The 21,708-nt window shown below is 39.3% G+C and overlaps 1 protein-coding gene and 3 pseudogenes across 2 annotated transcripts; 1 reads left to right on the top strand and 3 right to left on the bottom strand.

The window, feature by feature from the left end:
* Positions 1–1,922: 1,922 nt before the first annotated feature.
* Positions 1,923–7,620, bottom strand: LOC148920640 (uncharacterized; annotated as a pseudogene).
* A 7,086-nt stretch (positions 7,621–14,706) lies between these two features.
* On the bottom strand, positions 14,707–16,252 carry LOC148920639 (rust resistance kinase Lr10 pseudogene; annotated as a pseudogene).
* A 123-nt stretch (positions 16,253–16,375) lies between these two features.
* Positions 16,376–17,307, bottom strand: LOC148920638 (uncharacterized). The gene has a single exon (XM_089047976.1). It carries the CDS (start codon positions 17,303–17,305, stop codon positions 16,376–16,378), a length of 930 nt encoding a protein of 309 aa, XP_088904102.1. The 5' UTR covers positions 17,306–17,307.
* Positions 17,308–17,621: 314 nt separating this feature from the next.
* LOC103343906 (rust resistance kinase Lr10 pseudogene) lies at positions 17,622–20,135 on the top strand (annotated as a pseudogene). The gene is made up of 3 exons (XR_016124995.1): positions 17,622–18,258; positions 18,367–18,402; positions 18,797–20,135. The product of XR_016124995.1 is annotated as a rust resistance kinase Lr10 pseudogene (transcript).
* The last annotated feature ends 1,573 nt before the right edge of the window (positions 20,136–21,708 follow it).

The raw sequence follows: 21,708 nt of genomic DNA, 5'->3' as shown, positions 1-21,708 counted from the left end.
ATTGATGCATTATGGTGACCGCATGATTGACTATTGTTCTGCACACTCTACTTACTCCCAAAAGCTGTCTCCCGAGGTCCAAAGTGATCGTTTAGCTGCTGTTGACTCTTCACTTTCTGTTGCCTTGGCTCTGTAACAAGCTAAAGAGGTTCATCAATTTTCGATACTTGAGTCTATTAAATCTGCCAACACGCGTATGGAGGAGTTTAAGAGAGAACAAGAGCAATTGGAGTCAAGATTGCGTCAATTAAACGAATCACTTTCAAAGAGTGATGCACAACTTTCTTATCATCATGGTGAGGTTGCCCGTTTGAGAGAGAATGAGATTGCAGTTGAAAAAGCTCCTGTATTATCCACTGCCGATGCTGAGACTTTCTTTGCTTTATTTATATTTCTCTTTGAACTTGTCAAAGTGTTGATGTTTACTAGTTAACTTTCATAATGAAATAAAAGCACTTTCTTATTTCATTATTATTTTTTGAATGGTTTGGATTGATGAGGAAATCCTTTGTTTTTATTTTGATGTGACTGAACTTGGAATTATTTATCCAAGCTGACAATATACCCTTGGTGAAAAGGGATCAAGTCATCACGTAGTTTAAGGGACTTTTTTTTTTTGGTGTCCTAACTTTTGCTTGAACCACCCTTTCAGGTTTTCAGTTCAACGGACTTTCTTGTGCTTTAACTTTTGCTTGGACCGCCCTTTCAGGTTTTCAATCCAACGAGCCTTTTTTATGTGCTCTAACTTTTGCTTGAACCACCCTTTTGGGTTTTCAATCCAACGAGCCTTTTTTTTTTGATGTCGACGCAGTTAAGCTCATGCGGCGGGAGCTTGGTATCATTTCATGCGTAGTATCGTTTCAAGAACTTTCCATTGATAGGACCGACTCTTAAACCGTCCTTGGCTATGATCTTGTAAGCTCCACTTGTGTACTCTTAAACCGTTGATAGGACCGACTCTTTTCGTCTAGTACTTCTAACTCTTGGAGACGTAGCTTTGCATTCTCTTCATCAGTCAATCCCTCTTGTACGACCATCCTCAATGATGGAATTTGACTTTCTAGAGGCAAGACTGCTTCCATGCCATACACGAGTGAGTATGGTGTAGCCTGAGTAGGCGTTCGGTATGTCGTCCGATAAGCCCACAATGCTTCATTTATCCTTTCATGCCAATCTTTCTTGGTTCTTCCAACAACTTTCTTCAACAGGTTGTAAAGAGTTTTGTTGAACGCCTCCGCAAGACCGTTGGCTGGGGCATTGTACATTGAAGAGTTGCGTTGTTTGAAACCAAAGTCTTCACACAATTTATCCATCAACCGGTTCGAGAATGGCTTTCCATTATCTGTGATGATGTAGCACGGCACACCATACCGATGAATGATATTCACTTTGATAAAGTTCACTATGTTTTCTTTCTTCACTTCCTTTAAAGGTACAGCTTCTGCCCATTTTGAAAAGTAGTCAGTGGTGTAAGGATGTAAGAATGACCATCAGAAGATTTGGGTGCTATTGGCCCCACCACATCAAGGCCCCACGCATCAAATGGCCATGAAGCAATTGTAGGATGTAGCTGCTCCAGCGGCTGATGTATAAAGTTGGCATGGAATTGACATGCTTGACATTTCTTCACATAATCCATGCAATCCTTGACCATAGTCGCCCAATAGTAGCCCATCCTCTTTATTTGGAAATGTAGCTTTGACCCTGATTGATGAGCTCTGCAAATACCTGAGTGAGCCTCCTCCATTGCTTTGGATGCATCTTCTTCCCCCAAATATCTTAGAAACAGGCCTTCGAATGAACGACGGTATAGAATCTCTTTATAATAAATGAATCAAGGTGCCTAACGCCGTACCTCTGATCGATGTCTCGAATCATCCTGGCAGTTTCCCATGCTCAAGATAATCAATTAAAGGTTGCCTTCAATTGTCAATGTCAATGGACAATACCGAGATAACGTTGGCTCCTTCTTGCCATGCCCCAAGTGTTAATGGAACGACCCAACGTTGGCAAACTGGAAGATTCACCGCTTTATCTTTTGTCAACGCCAAAGTAGCGGCAAGATTAGCTAAGGCATCTGCTATTTGGTTGTCCTTTCTTAGCACATGCTCCAGCGTCACAAAGTCAAACGTTTCCAGTAATTGCGTGGCCATTTGGTGATATGGAATTAGATCATCCTTCCTAACTTCGTAGTGAGTCAACAATTGGTTGATCACTAACATGGAGTCACTATATACTTCTAAGCTCGATATCTTCATCTCTACGGCTATTTGTAAGCCCATGATCAAAGCCTGGTATTTTGCAACGTTGTTCGAGCAAAGTTCACTTAAAGAGAATAAGTAGGGTAATACGTGTCTCTTGGGTGACAGGAAGACTACACCAGCCCCCGCCCTATCTTTACGAGCCGATCCGTAAAAAAACATCATCCAAGTAGGAGAAATGTCAGTGAAGAAGACTTGTTCGTCAGGTAAGTCATTTGAAATTTCCCAGTCTGTTGGAATTGGATGATCGGCTAGGAAATCTGCAATAGCTTGCCCCTTTACCGCCTTTGCTGGAGTGTAGATGATTTCATATTGATTAAGAAGTAATGCCTACTTGGCCAAACGCCCCGTCAAGACTGGTTTTGACATAACATACCTTACCGGGTCAGCTTATGCAATTGGATGAACCGTGAATGCTTGCATGTAGTGCCTTAACTTTTGAATAGCAAAGACAAGTGCAAGACACGTCTTTTCTATAGGCGTGTAGTCCAATTCGGGACCAGTAAGAGTTCGGCTTAGATAATAGAGTGCTTGCTCCTTATGTGACTCATTCCCTTGCGCCAACAGGGCTCCAATTGACCTCTCTAGAGCCGCAATGTACAATATGAATGGTTTGCCTGGAATAGGAGCTCCTAACAGTGGCGAACTCGATAGGTACTTCTTTATGCTTTCAAATGCATTGTGACAAGCTTCATCCCAAACAAATGGAACCTTTTTTTTCATAAGGCGACTGAACGGCTAACACCTTCCTGCTAAGTTTGAGATGAATCGCTGAATGAACGTGAGACGCCCTTGTAAACTTTTCAACTCACGTAAATTTCTTGGCTCGGGCACACCTCGAATGGCTTTAATCTTAGTCTGATCTACTTCGATGCCTCGATGTTTAATGATGAAACCAAGAAATTTACCTGACGTGATGCCGAAAGCACACTTCAATCATCTTGAGTTGGTACTTCCGCAATCTGTTAAACACCATTCTCAAGTCTTTCAAGTGATCTTTTTGACTTGATCACCAGGTCATCAACGTAGCACTCGACATTCTTGTGAAGCATGTCACCAAAGATCTTTTGCATTGCACGTTGATAGGTCGCACCTGCATTTTTGAGGCCAAATGGCATCACCTTGTAACAGTAAATTCCTTTTGGAGTGCGGAAGGTTGTGAGTTCTTCGTCCTCTGGCGACATTCTTATTTGATTGTATCCAGATGAACCATCCATTAAAGATAAGGCTTCATGACCTGTGGTTGCATCAACCATGAGCTCAATTATGGGCAATGGAAAGTCATCCTTCGGGCAAGCCTCGTTTAAGTCTCGGAAGTCAACACAAATACAAATTTGTCCAGTGATTTTCTTCTTCACCGGAACGGTATTCGCTATCCACGTACGGTATTTCACCTCCCTAATAAATCCGGCGGCGATCAACTTGTCAACTTCCGCTTTGATTTGGCTTAGGAGCTCCGGACGAAGCGACGCGTTGAGTTTGTTTGATTAGGCGTGTTCCGAGTTTGACTGCAATGTGATGGATATCAACTTTCGGATCAAGACCTGGCATCTCCTTGTATGTCCAAGCAAAGACATCTTTATGCTCAAGTAGCAGTTGATGATAGGACTCCTCTTCACTAGGATTCAAAAGTGCACTAACGAAGATAGGTCTTGGGTCTTCATTTGTGCCAAGATTGAGTTCTTTTAGTTCATCAACAATCGCTTGGCCTCCATCTTCTAATGCCATAGGAGCATCATGAACCTCCTCCTCGAAAGGTTTCTCTTCGTCGAGCTCTTTGATCGTAACGTGATGAACAGCTAGAACCTCCGCTTCTTCATTGTCACTTTTGTTTTGCTGACTCAAAGTTTCCCGAGTTTGTATGATTGTTCGTCGTTTCACTTTGAGTTGGTCACCTGAAGTTACGTCTAATGTAGAATGACGTTTCATAGGTGACGGGATTAAGCTCCGAATTTCATTGTCTTCCGTTGAATCGACATGAACTCTAGTTTTCAATTCTTGCTGATTTTTCTCTTCAGACGACTTGCTTGGAACTTCAAGTCTTTCTAGTGCCGATCTGCGTGGGGCTGATTGAATTCCCATTTGGCTATCATGCCCAGTTATCCTTTTGAACACAAAAGGTCGTGATGTTGATTCTTTGATGCGGCTGAAAACTGAGGTCCGCATTTAGGTAGACTTGGCTAAAGCGGTTGAACACTGAAGCTCTCTTAACAGCCTTTGGTTCTTCTTCCTCCTCAACCGCTTCGACATTAATATGTTGAGCTTCTGCTTTCTTTTCTTTTCTTCTAGCAGAGATCTTGACAAAGGTGCGACAGAGTAAAACTTAGGCCTGCTCTAGCTGAGTCAATTGTGTAACCTTGCTGTTTCAACTTCTTTTGGGTTTCGCTAAGGCCATGCTTCCTTTCTCCTGTGACATCTGGATTAAGCTCTCCCATCGAAGAAGATAAGTCGAAGTCATAACTTGCCTTTGACATGAGCTTATAAGCATTAGGGTCAAAACCTTCTTTTGTTCTTGTGACCGGAAGAGATTCGTGTCTTGTTGCCTCTTGTGATGGTCTGACGAACCCTGATAGCGAAGATTTTGAAACATCTGAATTATTCAACTTGGGTAAAGGTATGGTTGTCGACTTCTTCAAGAACTTCATGTCACTTTCTCCCCATTTTCTTGGCTTTACTTCTTCTCCAAATAGGGATTGTCCTTCCTTCCGTCGGGATGATGAGACATAGCGGAGGACTTGAGTAGACACCTTCCGTGAATCTATCGGTGATGATCCCATTTGTCCGGACAAGGTGCTTTTTGACTTCTTCGAAACATTCTCTGCAGCGGGAGGGCACTTTGAATGCTCTTCTCTTCTTGGCATGGCTTTTCCTGTCGAGTGAACCTCCACGAGAATAACTTTAGATACCATGTCTTCATCCATGTAAAATTTGGCGTCCGTGAAGTAAGACTCGGCTTCAGTAAATGGTTTGACGTTACCTAAGATTTTCTTTACTCCTCCTCTGTAAAATTTGAAACATTGATGTAAGGTTGAAGGCACTATCCCATTTTCATGCACCCATGGCCTTCCTAATAGGAGATTGTAGGAGGTCTTAGCATCAATCACGTGAAATAGGGTGTTTGACTTTAAATCGCCTATCACGAGCTCAATTCTGATCATGCCCATAGCTCTTTGTCCTCCTTGATTGAAGGCTTGAATCATGAGACGACTGCGAGACAATTCGTCCATGGTGATGCCTAACTTCATCATCGTGGATTTAGGCATGATGTTCACTACTGAACCTCCGTCCACAAGCATGCGACTAAATTTTTGTTCTCGCACATACCCTGACACGAAAATGGACGATTATGTGGTTTAGGTCCTAACAAGAGGTCTTCATCGGTGAATGTGATGGAAGCTCACGTTGCACAGCAAATAGCATGGTCTTGAGACTCAGGCTCTAATTTTTCGGTTTTTCTTATCTTATTTGGTTGAATATCGAAATCCATTAATGCCTTTACCAATGCTACATGTATGGCATTAGGAAGTTCCACCGCTTCTTCAATATTTGAATGCGCTGGTGGATTTTTTGCCTGTGTTGAGACCTTTCGCTCTTCATGAGTTTCATATCTTTCTTCCGATGCATCTTCGTCATCTACTTGATAGCAAGTTGTCATATGGACTGTCTCTGTTGGCCCTCTTACGAAGAACACTTTGGGAAAGTATTCTCCTAGCATAACTGGAGTTTGTGGCCCTTGGATTAATGGTCCATCTTCTTGTTCGAAGTCTCTCCTCACCATCTGTCTGGTTTTGCTCTTAGAATGTTGGTGCGAGCCTCTCTTTCGCCGCTCCTTTGATTGAGCATTTTGTCATTGAGAAATGCGCTTTGTACGAGACTTCCGCCGAGTAACGAGCGTCCTTCCTTCATTGTCATCAAAAGACGAGTTACCAACAAAGCCATCACCATATTGATTGTTTGGTTCGCCCACCACTTCTTTTGTACATAGACCAGTCTTCTGGTGTATGCCCTTTTTAAATTGAAACTCCGATTTTTTTTGACAATACAGGCAACGGCACCGGATCAAAGGATCCGAACACAATTGTGGCAACGTTCACCTATGCAATTTCATCAACATCCAACTCGATCCTTCCTTGCCTAGCTAAGTTCATAATTAGCTCATTCAACACGAAGCACTTTTCTACTGGATGGCTGACAATTCTGTGGTATTTACAAAATTTAGGGTTGTTGACCTAGTTCATCTCCTCAGGCCACTTACATTCCGACAATTCGATCACCTTCTTTTCCAGCAAATCCTCAAGCATACCTGCGACATCGGAGTCAGGAAAATGGTACGTTTTCTCCTCCAATTCCTTCAAGGTGCGTCGATGTCTATCTACCTCTCGGGATGACTCCATCCTTTTTACTTCCCTCTTCTTATCTCGGGTGGAGATTTTGACCGGGACAGTGTTGATTGTCATTGCTTCCTTGGTAGGCTTCTTGACCGGCTGATTTGTCTTTTGTCCAAAGACTTTCTCCTTTTTATGCTCGATGACGGGCTCATGCTTTCCTCCGTGGCTGGCGATGCTTAACTCCATATCATGGGCACGAGTGGCTAGCTCCTCAAACGTGCGGGGTTTAATCCCTTGTAGAATGTAGAGTAACCCCCAATGCATCCCTTGAATGCACATCTCGACTTGCTGATATCTCCAAAAGCCTATCTTTGCAATCCAAGCTTAATGAACGCCATCGATTGATGTAATCAACGACAGGTTCATCTTTCCATTGCTTGGTATTCGTGAGTTCCATCATACTCACGGTGCGACGAGTGTTATAGAATCTGTTCAAGAATTCTCGCTCCATTTGGTCCCAAGTGTCAAGGGACTCGGATGCATTTCCCTTCAGGGACCGAACAAATTGTTTCACCAGGTGGTCGCCCTCCGTTCTAGCATTGTTGCATGTTTCGATTACCTTTTCCATCAAATTGTTGGAACTTGGGAGGTTGATATCCCGTCGGCATCTGCAAGTTGTTTATCCTTCTGGTGTATGGCTTAGAATACATGAGCGTGTCTCGGGAAGGTGCTCCGTATTGAACTCTGATGGTGTTCACGATCATGTCCTGAAGTTGTTGGACCGACAAAGAACCAACCGAGGCGGCGTCAATTTTTTCATGCAACTTCTCACCCGACTCTGTTTCATGACCCAATCTTTTCTCGCTGAATTCAGCCTCATGATGTGGTCCTTTCTTGTTTGCGTCTTGACCAGGCTCCTTATCCTGATGTGCTTCCCACTTGTTCATGATAGAAGCAATCTGCGCATCCTTCTCTTCAACCATCTTCGTTAGTTTCGTGACCGCTTTGCTCATATGGGCCATCTGTTCTTCAATAGACATTGCTCCCGTCACCATAACCTGCATGGCCATAGAATAAGACTCACCTATGGACGCCGAGGCAATCTTCTTCTATTGGTCGTCGGTGAGGATCCATGGTATGAGCTCACATGCTCAGTCGGTCTGAAGCAGAGAGGAAGCGTTCTCTTGAATTCTTTGAGCCCGAAAAACTCTTTTCTTCATTCGAGAATTTCTCTCATCCGCCCGGGAGGTATTCTTCTTTGCCCCCAAGGAGGCCAGATTGATAACGATTCATGCCTTTGGTTCACGTCTTTCGCCTTGGCTTGAGTCGGTATGGAAGTGACCGGTGGAGTTACGGATATCGCCTTGGCCTTGCTCTGGCGATGACCCAAGAATCTCCGCTTGAGAAGGAGGCGCTCACGCTTTTCCCTTCATCGCCACAGGAACGGTTTGAATCTTCTTAGAGGTCATCATGTTTGGCGTGTTGGTTGATTTTGGAACTGGAAAAAGATATGAGAGGTAGAGATGGTCCCACTGGGCATGCCAAATTTGTAAACACGAATTTTCTGCGACAAATGAGACAAGAACACGTGTAAAAAATAATATTTGTATTTATGAAATTTAGGGTTACAATCTCTGTATTGAATCCTCTAATTCGATCTCCAAAATGTATAAAGAAAATTTGTGTTTGATGCAAGGGTCGTAGAGACTTGATCTTGATCAAACGGGTAGCACAAGGCTTGTTTGGTGTTTGGGATTTTCTAGAGTGGAGGAACCGGCACGTATTTGTTGTACTTGGTGGCGCTTCCAAAGTGTAGGTGAAGAATGCAGGGAGTTTTCTGCTTCTTCTCAATGCTAGGTTTTTGTAACACCCCGACTCCAATTATTTCCTATTTTAATTAAATTAAGAGAAATTATTAATTTACTCTTGGGTTAAGGGTAATTTTGGTCAATTTCTTATCCGGGAAGATTTTGGGACCACGAGTGGTTTGGTTGCGTAGGTGGTAACTGAGACGAAACCATAGACAGGCGGTAGGCTTGAATCGGAGATTTAACGAAGTTTTGGCGATGGCGGAACCGTAATTATTTTGAAGGCTTTAGTAAAAATCAGAATTTTCATTTTTACCTCACTCTCTCTCTCTCCCGCGTACACTCTCTCTCTTCCATTTCTCTCTCCCGACTCTCTATTTCTCTCTCTTAGATTCTCTCAGTTCGGACAACGGGAAGGGCCGGCACCGGTCCCGTTCGACTCATCTCGAAGTCGATCACAACCCACCCCATTTCCCGGAAACCTCGAATCCGACGCGTCGATTCATTGGTTCAAATTGGATTTTCACGGCGTTGCGCCACCTTCTTCGCCGTCCAATTCCGGTGAACTAGGTGAGGTTTCTTCTCCTTTTTACGTGCTCTAGCTGATTTTGGGGTAGGTTGGATCGATTTTGAAGTTTGGAAGTTGATTTTGAAACCTAGATTTTGGCCGGTTTTCAATGTGAAATTCCGGCCACTTGCCGTCCGAATTGGACTTGGCCGTAGTTGAAAAAGATGCTCCATTCGTCGAGTAGTATCTAGGATTGGAAGGGTGGCTCGTGATTTGGAGATTTTCCGTCGCCGGAAATTTCTCTACATACCCACGCGCTGCCGGCGCGTGTGGCGGCGCGTGGGCAAGGCTGGTGAAGTTGCTCTTCATCTTGATGAGATCCTTAGGTTGTCACGAGTGCGTAGGATTTTGCGGATCTCAATTTGGATGTCGTTTGACTATCAAACGGATTTCGCATATTGGTGCGTTATCCGGGTTCGATAAGTTCTAACCGTTGGATCGTTTCCAAACTGAAGTATGTCGATCTAGGTACTCTTAGAAACCTATAGGAATTTGCGGATCGTGAATCGGAGTCCCGGATGTTCCGATTCAATAATTTGAAGTTTAAGGAAATCGCGATTACCGTACGATTGGGAAGCGATTCCCAAACCTGTAATCGACCTTAGGATATTCCTCGGGACGTAAGCGCACCGGGAACTTGGGGATTTGAATATTTCCTTTTGTGAATTTCCGTTTTGAAGTGTGTTATATTAATCAAGGATTCGTATCTCGAAATAGGTACTTCGGTCGACCATTCGCAGCAGGCAGGACCCTCTCGGGGCCGGGCAGCTTGGGATTATTTGTGAGTGGACTTTGTTTTAAGCATATGCATGGTTTTATTGATAAAAGACTTGTGCATATATTTTAAATGGTGATTTTGATTTAATAATTATTGGGTTGATGGATTTGAATATTCTTATGCGTATTGGCAATATATTTTGAGTATGGATATGTATTTGAGTATGATGAATATGTTGATATGGATTTTGGGATTGACTATCTATATTGTCTTTGTATAGAGTATGAGAGGTTGTTGTGGTGAGATTGTGGAAAGATATGAGTTAGAGGGATGGTTGTGAGATGTATGAGTATGTTAGGTGAGTACCATTCCCTAATTACTAGGCTTCCCATACACGTCGTTGGCAGTGCTGGTGGGGTGGGAAGGCCATGAGATTGCGGGTCTCACACATGTCGTTGGCAGTGCCGGTGTGTGAGACACTTTCCATACGTGTCGTTGGCAGTGCCGGCGTATGGGAAGAGTATGTATATTGCTTAAGTATCATCACACACGTCGTTAGCAGTGCCGATGGGGTGATGATACCGCTGCGCGTAGGACTTGATATGAAATTTGTGAGCTACACGTGTCGCTGGCGGCGCCGGCGTGTGAGCTATGGAGTTCCAAATCCCCGGTTGGACTACTCATCCCGCAGCGGGTTAGTGTTCGAAATCCTGCACAGGTAACAATCCCTGGATTGTTTCCCAGTACATTAGTATGGAGAGAAGTATATTTTATATTTATATATTTATAGTTATATGTATATATATATATATATATGTGCGTGTGGTTACGGGTTGATGAGAGTTGCATATCTTTGGGAAATGAGTTGTGGATTTGAGACGTGGAGATGTATTGGATTTTGGGATATTGCGTCTTGAGTTTTGGTTTCTGAATTGTGAAACTGCATGCTAGAGCATTATTTTTACATGGTGGGGTTATTATGTTGATTTAAAGTGCAAACTTTATTTTTGTCCACTCACATATTTTTGTTTTGCCCCCAGCGTAGTTACTTTTGGAAGGCGTTGAGCAGGTTGCGAGCTCCAAACTTTTCATCAGTTGTTAGAGTCATGTAAATTCCTTCTACTCAACTGTTTGTTGTAAACAAATTATGTAGATGCTCTGTTATCGCCCATGTTAGGTTTCTACTTGAGGCCGGAGGCCATTTTATGTTGGATTGTTGTATGTTAAAAGCATGCTGGCAGTTGGAATATATCTATCATGTAAATTATGTAGGTTGAATATTGTTGGGTTTGAGCATTTTGCAGGGGAGACTCTGCCAAAATTTTGGTAGGATGTCTTGGATTTTTAGTAGTGGGCCCGGCTTCAATTGATTGACCTAATTAATATTTGATTTAAATCAAAGTCAATCACAGAAGATTCTTTCCCTTAATTTTTTCTTCATCTTGAACCGTTTGATGCAATCCGTCGAATGTCGCCACGTGTCACTTTTTGACAACGAATCCAATTTTGATGAGTCACACGCCACATGGGCGAATTATGGGGCCCACAATTTAATCCACCAAATCCTAATTATTTTCTCGTCCAATGGGATTTATTACACCAAAATTTCATTGTCTACAGTTACACTCAGAGTCATTATTCCATACGGACACAGTCATCCCGTTTTTGCATCATGGTACGTGGAATCTATTTACAATTACCTAGTTATTATGAGTAAATTGCATGTCAGTTCATAGTATGACTTGACAATTTATATGCAATTGCTTATAACGAATATGCAATTGCACAACCATTCTAGGCCTAGCCAGCCCACACGTTAAACATCACATTATCGCTAATTGCATACAGGAGGCCACTACTACAAAAATCAAAATAGACGACGGGAAACCACCGTCGTGTAAAAGATTTTTCAACCGTCGTGAAATCGACTGCCATCTATTTGGGTGTCAAACTATAACGGTTTTTCACCATCGTTGTTTATCTTTAAAGACGACGGTTTTTAAAGAAAATCGTCGTTGTTTAGAGGTAAATATCGTTAATTATAGGAGGAAAGACGACTGTTTTTAATAAAACCGTCGTGTATTGTATGTAAAGATGACGGTTTTTTATGAAAACCATCGTGAATTGTTTATAAAGATGACGATTGTTTTATAAAAAACCGTCATCTTTACATACAATAGACGACCCTTTAAAAAAAAAAAGGTCATCTTTACTTCACAATAGACGATCCTTTTTTTTTTAAAAAACGTCATCTTTACATATAATAGATGACCCTTTTTAAAAAACCATCATCTTTACATATAATAGACGACCCTTTTTAAAAACCCGTCATCTTTACATATAATACACGACCTTTTTTTTTATTATAAAAATCGTCATCTTTACCTATAATAGACGACCATTTTTTATAAAAATCGTCGTTAATTATCTGTAAAGACCATGATTTATTATAAAAACCGTCGTCCAATAAGTTTCCAAACTGCTACATTTTAGTTCTTTTTTATTTCCTATGATGTTATACAATGATTTGAACTAGAAAACCAACCATAATGCTTTATTAATGAATATATAGACTCAAAAATAGTTTCTTTCATAAAACTTGAAGATTCAATAGTTATTATATAGTTAACCAATCTTTATTCTACAACAAACATAATTCCTAACAAGACCTACGTACTCCTAATCCAAGCATTTCTCATCCAAACATACAAATGATGCACAACTGAAGTCTCCTCTATCATCCCAGTAAATAAATCAAAATGACAAAGAGAGAAAAAAAGCTAAGATTATAAACATAAAAAATTAGGTGGAAGAGAAATTTTACCATTGGACCATATTTCCATAGAAAACTTGTAAAATGAACATAAAAAAGACCATCGAGAACCTACAAAAGGAAAAATATATAAATAAAATGATGGTGAAAAGAGAAGGTAACAAATTTTCAACAAAAAAACATACGACTCACATAGAAAACCTGCAAAAGAAAAAGTTATAAATCTGCAAGCTTCCTTATCATCTCCTGATAACCAAATCAGAAAATCTAAAAAGAAACCATAAATATAAAAAAAAATATGTAAACAAACCAGACAAATCAAGAGAGACAAAATCGGAAATTAGGGAGACAAAGAACATACCAGAAACGCAAAGAGACTAATCCAGAATTCACTAGCAAGATATAGAAGGGTATTGAGAGATTAGGTGACTTTCAAATCAAACCTTTCAACCAGCTTTGATTCTCAAATACCGAGACCCAGTGGGCCAACCCATTTCTATTCCATTTACTATATTATATTTGTTTTTAGGGAAAAAAATGTTACATAATATTATTATTATATACAAATTTAACCCATTTTTTTCTTTCTAATAATAAAATTTTAAAATATCTTTTTTTAAACTCAAACAATAGTCTAACCATTGGCTTCTTTTTCAAAAAAATAGAAAAAAAAAGCTCCCTAACAGCTTCAAATGTCTAAAAAGTACTATCATATAGAATTAATTTGTTCCGGTCCAAGTTGTAGTAAGCCGGTTCTTATTTATATTATTTTACAAGTTCTATTCCAACTTTACCCTTATAGCACGGTCATAATCATCTTACCATGAAAACAAATACCCCCAAAGGACGCCATGTGGACGGTTTCTCAGCAAGGGTGGGTTACACCGTGGAGACCTTACAGATAAAGACCACGGCGGCTCCACCATGGATTGATAACTCAATGCATAAATTTAAATTATTACATTAAATCTATTTTCAGGTTTATAAGCAATATAACATTAAATCTATTTTCAGATTTATATAACTATTGGCATGCTAACCATATAGAACTAATCTTATGGTTGAAGCTTTTGGCTAGGGTTGAGTTTCGGAGAGGTGGGTGGAGGCTGAGGCGGCGGCTCTTGAGGGTTTTGTGCAGTGGCTTGACGGTTTCTCTTTCGTCGAAAGGTGGATTGGGTACTTTGGCCGGCGGGTCAAGAGATTGCCAGGTGGTTGTTTGAGGTAGGGGCAATGCGTCTGGTGCAAATGGTAATTTTTTTAATCTCTCACCTTTCAATTGAAGTCTCTGAAATTGTGACAAGTTAGGAACGAGGAATGTGTTGTTGTATAATTAGTAGTAAGATGAGTTTATGGATTTAGGTTAAGTTGTTGTATATATTTTTAACTACAATTCTTTTGTTGTTTCTGGTTAGTGATGGTTGCAATTGAGTTTGTTTGCAAAATACTACATCTTAGCTAAGCTTGTTGGCTTGTTGTATTCAGTTGATTATTGTTGTCTTTTTGATAGAGGTCAAGTATAGCTCATTTGCCTTTAATGGCTCTTGGTGTTTTGATGGAGGCAACATTATTTAGAAAGAAACAGAGTAGTTGCTTAGAACATCTGTCTCATGCTTGTTTTGGCTTTGGTGAAAATGAATCCACCTTACGAGTGGTTGTTTAGAACATCTATAGGCTTTGCCGATCCTAGTGGATTTCAAAATGGTTTGGATATATGTTCAAAAATCAAGAGCTTTTTTAGGGTTGGGGATGGGATCACTAATCTAATAACATAACTGTGTATGGAATGAGTTAAGAATTTAGAATTTAGTGAAACTGGCACTTCCCTTTGGAAGGTCTCCACGGTAGGCCCACGTGGATTGTGCAGCTTAGGCTAATGTTTTTTAAGCTTTTTCTTCGTTCCTGTGTGTGGTTCAGTCATGTGGTTTGCTATTTGCCATTGCACAGCTTTTTTAAAACCCAACATAACACCGTTCAATCCTGTGTGTGGTTCAAGCATAATAAGCCCACTGGATAACATATCCATATACAAATGAATTGTTTCTCTTGGGCAATTTGTGTAAACCTAATTGTCATCAAAGTTGAAGTCATTGCATTTTAGGCAGGCAGTTTCTCAAACAATAACCAAAGGCAGAGGCTGATTATTTGCTTAAATCAATTACAACATGTAAACATATTTGTGCTATGATAATACAGAGTAGAGCTGCTAACTTTCCCTTACATAGATCCACATTGTGACTAATATTAATTCACTTAATTTGCATCCGCAATCAAAGTAATCTCTTCAGATTCTGAAGCACTTGATGCACAGGGACTTCGATTGTCCACACCAGCTTCACCTGCAGGAATTTGTTGTGGGTATAAGGAAGGCCTTGGAGGCATTTGGAGGCTCTCAATTTCTCCTTCAAGCATCTCCACTACTTTATTCATTGAAGGGCGTTCGATAGGCTTCATTTGTATGCACCATAAAGCCACCATCATCATCTTCTTTATGATCTTGTTTCCTCATCTGTTGCATCATCTCCTATTTCTATGTCCTTTCCTGCCTTCAACTGATCAGAAACCCATGTAGGAAAGTAGATTTGGCTAAATTGGCTTGATTGTTCTATTCCCGCATTCAGGTTTTTCCTTCTACCAGCCATTTCCATCAGTAGCATTCCGAAACTATACACATCAGCTTTGTACGAAACACCTCCAATGTTTTTGTAGAACAGTTCTGGAGCTATGTATCCCATAGTTCCTCTTGCTGCAGTCAAAGATACAATGCTATTATCCAATGCGTACAGCTTTGCTAACCCAAAGTCAGAGACCTTGGGAGTAAAATTCTCGTCTAGAAGAATGTTGTGAGGCTTGATGTCAAAGTGCAAAATTTGCATATCACAACCTCGATGGAGATATTCAATCCCATGAGCCACTCCAAGTGCGATTTCGAATATTTTCTGGCAACTCAAAGAGATAGCTTCTTGTTGAGAAAAAATGTATTTGTCAAGAGAACCATTAGGCATGAAATCATATACAAGAGCACGTTTTGAACCATCAACACAGAAGCCAATAAGTCGCACCACGTTAACATGGCGAATCCTTCCAATGGTACCAACTTCGTTGATAAAGTCTTGCCCATTCGTTTTGGACTTACATAACATCTTGATGGCTACGAGTCGACCGCTGCGGAGCTTTGCCTTGTATACGGAGCCATAGCCTCCTTCTCCCAATTTGTCTTTGAAACCTTTGGCCATCTTTTTGATATTCGAGTAAGAATACCGTATTGGCATGAGATTATTATTACTCTTCAAAAAGTCTTCTATATTGTCATACATTGACAAGTGCCTCCTTCGCCATTTGTATATTAGAAGTGCAGTTACGACGAGAAAACCAATTGAAAATCTGGCTGCTAGGTATAGTGCTGCAAGGTTCACAAAAATAATAATATTCTCAAAAAATATATATAATGATAATGTACTCCTCTCCAAATCCATCTCAATCCTGCATGCATGTGTTTTGTTCTCGATCGCAACAGCATAAGTTTTTATATATTGTGCCTCCGAATCTAAATAATTATGTTTCAGTGATCAACACATTTTCTCACCGGGGTAAAGGATTGAACAGACCACGAGCCGATTACGAAAGTCGTTGGTGGAACCCAGAGGGAAATGCCTGTCAAGGTGGAGGAGCCCATATATGGGGTGAATAAAGGGTTCTGGAACAGAAGTAAAGAAATCGATCAATGGAAAGGCCTATCAAACGAAAATGCCAAAACAAATTAACCACGGAGACTAGAGGGATCCGCTCACCTAGATAATGGTCTATCAACTTGACGTACCAACGTTCTACATTGCAAGGGATAACAGTAAAGTTAGCTTATAGACCAAGTTCAGCTTCTTTAACTGAATATATATTAGATAATTCTAGGTTTGGCAATTGTCTAACCTTTTGGTATTATGGTCGTTGACGGGGGGAGATCGCAGTAGATTCCACTGCCGTTGCTGTTCAGCATGCAAGATTCCTCTGACCTGCACTTTCCTATACATGCCTGGTCAAGCCATGACAGTTGAAAGCCATACGCCATTTCATTATATATTCCTTTGCAGGATGTCATGTCCTCTTCAGTTGAAGGGGACACCATAGCCATTAGTGTTATTTTGCAGGAATCCCCCAAATCGTATGGAATTGGGCCATTATTGCCATAATTATAGTTGTAGCTACGCCCAAGCATGAAATAAGAATACGTTGTTAAACTGGAGAAAGAGGAATTGGAAGAAGAATAGCTGCTGATCCCATTGATGCATGGAGCTGTTTCAACAATGACATCAGAAGAATTCATTGGATTTTCACAGCTCAGGAAAATTATAGGCATTGATAATGCTTTATAATCTACATAACCATTAAATTTGTCGCCATAGATATAAGTTGAGGTTGAGAAATGTATATAAAGAGAGGCATAAAGTGAAAAGTTGAAGGTAGTCAACGAGTAGTGTGGGTGGGAGAAGTAGTTGTCCTTGATCTTGTGAACACCAGCATCCACAAGTCGGATTGTGAAGTTATTGTAATTGATTGCATGTACGTAGTACTTTCCTGAAAACAAGGATAGAACTGCCTGATGAGTAGTTCCATTTCCCTTTGCCTCACAAGATAGCTCGAAGCTTTTGTTGCCGCAGTGTTTAGAGTCTCCTTTCAATCGGAATGGGGGATTTATGTTAATATTTCCACAAGAACGGGTACAATCAGAGATATCATCTTTATTATCTGTAATATTATTGGAAGCTGTTTGGGAACAAGATGAAGGAAGAAGAAGAAGAAGATGATGAAGGAGGAGGGCTGTGTATGCAGCAGATAGATGACTTCCTCTGGACATGATGTCAGAGCGGAAGAATTGAAGATCTATTTCCAATTTAGTACAGTTTAACCCTTTAAAGAGATAATTATAAGGTTTTTTTTTTTTTTTTTTTTTTGTGTGGATAATCAGATGAGAAATAACGGGGTTGCATGACCCGCCCTCCATTGACTAAAACACCTATAAGGAGTGGGGCCTATGTCATCTTGAAGTAATCAAATTGAAGTCCTAGCCCAATTAAAAATAATAATACAAAATATTTGAAGAGAAGAAACCAGAGTCCATATCATATCATCTTCAAGAATACTTGTGGTGTGGTGTGGCTAAGGTTCTCATCATGAATTTCTTATGGTGGTTGGCTTTGGTAGTAGTAAAAGTAGTAGGCCATGAAGATTGCAGAGAAACAAGATGTGGCCTGGAAGGTCCAGCCATCCGATTCCCATTTCGAGTTAAAGGTAGGCAGCCAATCCATTGTGGCATCCGGGGCTTTGATCTATCATGCACTGATGACAACCGCACTGTGCTCGAAATGCCATCGTCAGCTAAGCTCTCTATTTATGAAATCAACTACAGATCTCATGCAATAGGAGCAAGACTTTGTGATAGTTGCTCGCCGAGCGAGATCTTTAACAACAATGGTTCTTCTCCCTTTGAATTCGTAGGGCGCGCATCCTTTTTCAGTTGTCCACCGTCAACAGTAAGAGATGAATATTGTTCAGCAAGTGGTGAAGATTATTTCCCATATCGTCCATATTGTCTGGCGAGAGTGAGCCCTTGCCATGGAAACCATCCTGGCAACCATATATATGTTGTCATTGAGGATTCTTGTACCCTTGATCAACTGCCCCTAGTGTCTTGTATCAAGGTTCATTCCTACACATCAGATCCTGCAGATGCATCCCAAATCCAAGACCAAATGAGAATATGGTACTCTGATGGTCTGACGCTGCATTGGTCCATTCCTTCCAGTGAAGGTATTACACTCCAAGTTTACTTTCCAACATGGGACCAGGGATTCTATATATGCCAACTATAATTTTGGATTTCATTATTGATTTTTATTTCACGAACTTCTTTTACAGGTCGTATTTTTGGAAGAACAACTCTGAAGATATTAGGTGAGCTATCAGTAGACCTTCATTTCTTTTCTTGTTTTCCTTTCTTCTTCTTTTATGAAGAGAAATGGAGGGGGCTCCAGTACAGGAAATTAAGGATATATTCTGAAAGTTCTTTTTTTTTTTTTTTCTTTTTCAAGTTTTTAGCACAAGCGATTGGGGGAGAGAGTATTCATTGGGTGGAGATGAAAGAGCTCAACCAACTAAGCTATACCCCATTGGCTTGGAAATGCATTAATTTAAATTAATGGCTAAAAACACTTTTGATAACATTTCATAGAAAAAGTTAGAAATGTTTCTTGGCACTTGAATTTTTAATTAATAGAAATCTAGCGCTTCCAATATTTGTATCTAGCCACAAGTTGTGGGTTCTCAGTGTAGAAGATAATATTTGCAGGTATTTCCGCACTCTGTTTAGTTCTAATAGCGATGGGGACGACAATCTGCTATGTCTACAACTCAAACAAAAAGGAAAAAGAAAATCAGCTTAGAATTGAAAGATTTTTGGATGAATACAGAGCGATGAAGCCAAGTAGATATTCCTATGCTGATATTAAGAGGATAACAAGTCAATTCAAGGAAAAGTTGGGTCAAGGTGCCTACGGAACAGTGTTTAAAGGAAAGCTTTCCTCCGAGTTACTTGTTGCTGTGAAAATGCTCAACAATTCAAATGAAAATGGGAAGATTTCATAAATGAAGTGGGGACAATGTGTCAAATCCACCATGTCAATGTGGTTCGCTTGGTTGGAATTTGTGCCGACGGATTTATTCGTGCTCTTGTTTACGAATACTTACCAAATGGTTCTTTGCAAAATTTCTTATCATCAGTAGATAATAAGAATTCATTCATTGGTTGGGATAAGTTGCAAGATATCGCTCTAGGAATAGCTAAAGGAATTGAATATCTTCACCAAGGATGCGACCAACGAATCCTGCACTTCGATATCAAACCACATAATGTATTGCTAGACCAAGATTTCACTCCAAAAGTTTCTGATTTTGGTTTAGCCAAGTTTTGTGCTAAGGATCAAAGCGCAATATCGATGACTACAGCCAGGGGGACCATGGGCTACATCGCACCAGAAATCTTCTCAAGGAACTTTGGCAATGTCTCCTATAAGTCGGATGTCTATAGTTTTGGAATATTGTTGCTTGAAATGGTTGGAGGCAGGAAGAACTTTAAAGTCATGGAGGACTCCACTAGCCAAGTCTACTTCCCAGAATGGATCTATAACCTTTTAGAGCAAGGCAACGACCTACGAATCCATATTGGTGATGACGAAGGAGATGTCACAATTGCTAGGAAACTTGCAATTGTGGGTCTATGGTGCATCCAATGGCATCCAATAGATCGTCCTTCAATGAAAGTTGTAGTTCAAATGTTGGAAAGAGAAGGTGAGAATCTAGCCATGCCTCCTAATCCTTTTGCAAGCACTTCGAGTTGAAGGAGAATATAATGAACAGATCTCTACGTTGAAGAAGCAGCTGTGTCTGTATGGATTATACCGCTAACTTATGAGATGACTCTTCGAGTGTTCTTATAATAAGATTGTTATTGTTGTGTGTTAAGCAGCTAGTACTAGTTAATTAAGAAATTGGTTTGAGTTCAATTAATTTCAATGTAAAGTTTTAGATAGCAATAATTCATCAAACTTGCAGTACATGTTATAATTGAGACTAAGATAGTGTCTCTTTTGCTATGTATTCATATATAATGGTGTATTTTAAATAGTAAATTTGTCTTACACCCTTCAAATTCAATTTGCTGTACCTAAAACCCTTCACTTTTTGTTCCTATGAATAATACCCAATTTGTATAAGTAAAAACCCATGACTAGGATCCAACTCAGCAAGCTACCTAATTAAGCATAAAATTTGATTTATTGTACTTTTCAGATTCCAAAAATATCCTCAACTAAGCCATCATTGCATTTTGTATATTAATGTAGGAATCAATATGAAAACAGTTTTTAATTGGATTGTATATAATGACAGATGTTGAATTTGGAAAGATCTCCCAATGGTTGTAATGGATGTAGGAATTAATTTTGAAACATTTTTAAAAAAATTTAACAATAAATTCAAATTTAGGTAATCGGTTTGTTTAATAAAATGTTTATGTTATTTTCTTTTTATGAATTATACATGACTAATAATCCACTTTATACTTGTTTATGAATAAAACTGTACATACTAATTATGTTGAAAAATATTGTACCTATTACTTGTTTGTTTTATGAAAAACATAATTTACCTAGTATGAAAAGTGTACATAATTATCTATTCCAAATAATGTACCTATACACATTTACAGGTATATTGTAAAATAATTTACCTGTGGGTAAATAATGTACCTATATTTTATTTAAATTATTGTGTACCTATTTTTAATTATGAAAAATATACGCAATTACAAAGTAACTGACTTTGTTTTTTTTTTTTTTGGTAAATAATATACCTATATTTTATATGTATATATTTATATTATATTTCATAGGTACATTATTGGATATGTAATTTACATATATTTTTTTATTTTTTTTTGTAATTTTAGGGGGCGAGATGTGAAAGGGAATGATAACTAAAAGAAATGGGGTGGTTGATATGCTATTAATAGGGAGTATATTAATTACAATTATGGTAGTTAATGAAATGCTTGAAATAAATTATAAATAAAATATGAAGTTTGGTGGCAATGATGTAAAAACATAGAAATACTACAACCTCTTATATCCTACTAGTCATTTAAATTTGAAATTGGGTTTTACACATAGATTTATAGAGTGATGGGTATATGTTTAGGAAATAGAAAATGTAGGGATCTATATTGGACAAGCTCTATTTTAAATTATAGAAAGGAAAAAAAAGGGTGACCTATGATACATATGCTATAATTAATTTGAGGATATGAAGCCATATTGTGGTTGAGCATATACCAAAGTGAATAAAATTGGTCGTATTTATATATATTTTTTCATACAAACACTTACGAGGGAAGAAGAATCAAATATTGATCTTTCAGGGTAAAAATAAATGATCTTAATCACTAGAACTACAAACTCCTTGTAATATTTATTTTTCTTCAATATGTAAGTGTAATATTTAGATGACAGTATGTCAATATTTCCTATGAACTCTCCTCTACTTAATTATTATTTTTAAGTTTTTATCCAAAAGCTCTAACCTCTTATTATCAAGTTATTACAACATTAACCATTACTTTATGCCCACTCCATAACGCGATTTGAATCATGTGATGACATTGTGAAGTAAACCCAATTATAAATTTAGCCCCTTAGTATATGAATG

This window comes from Prunus mume, linkage group LG1 (genome assembly GCF_029339155.1).
Source record: "Prunus mume cultivar Tortuosa linkage group LG1, ASM2933915v1, whole genome shotgun sequence".
NCBI lineage: Eukaryota > Viridiplantae > Streptophyta > Magnoliopsida > Rosales > Rosaceae > Prunus > Prunus mume.
The sequence above is the reverse complement of the archived record's forward strand: the minus strand, read 5'-3'. Positions and strand labels throughout refer to the sequence as shown.

Coding starts and splice junctions, on each gene's coding strand:
- LOC148920638 (XM_089047976.1), bottom strand. CDS start 17,305: ATGTCCAGAGGAAGTCATCTATCTGCTGCATACACAGCCCTCCTCCTT.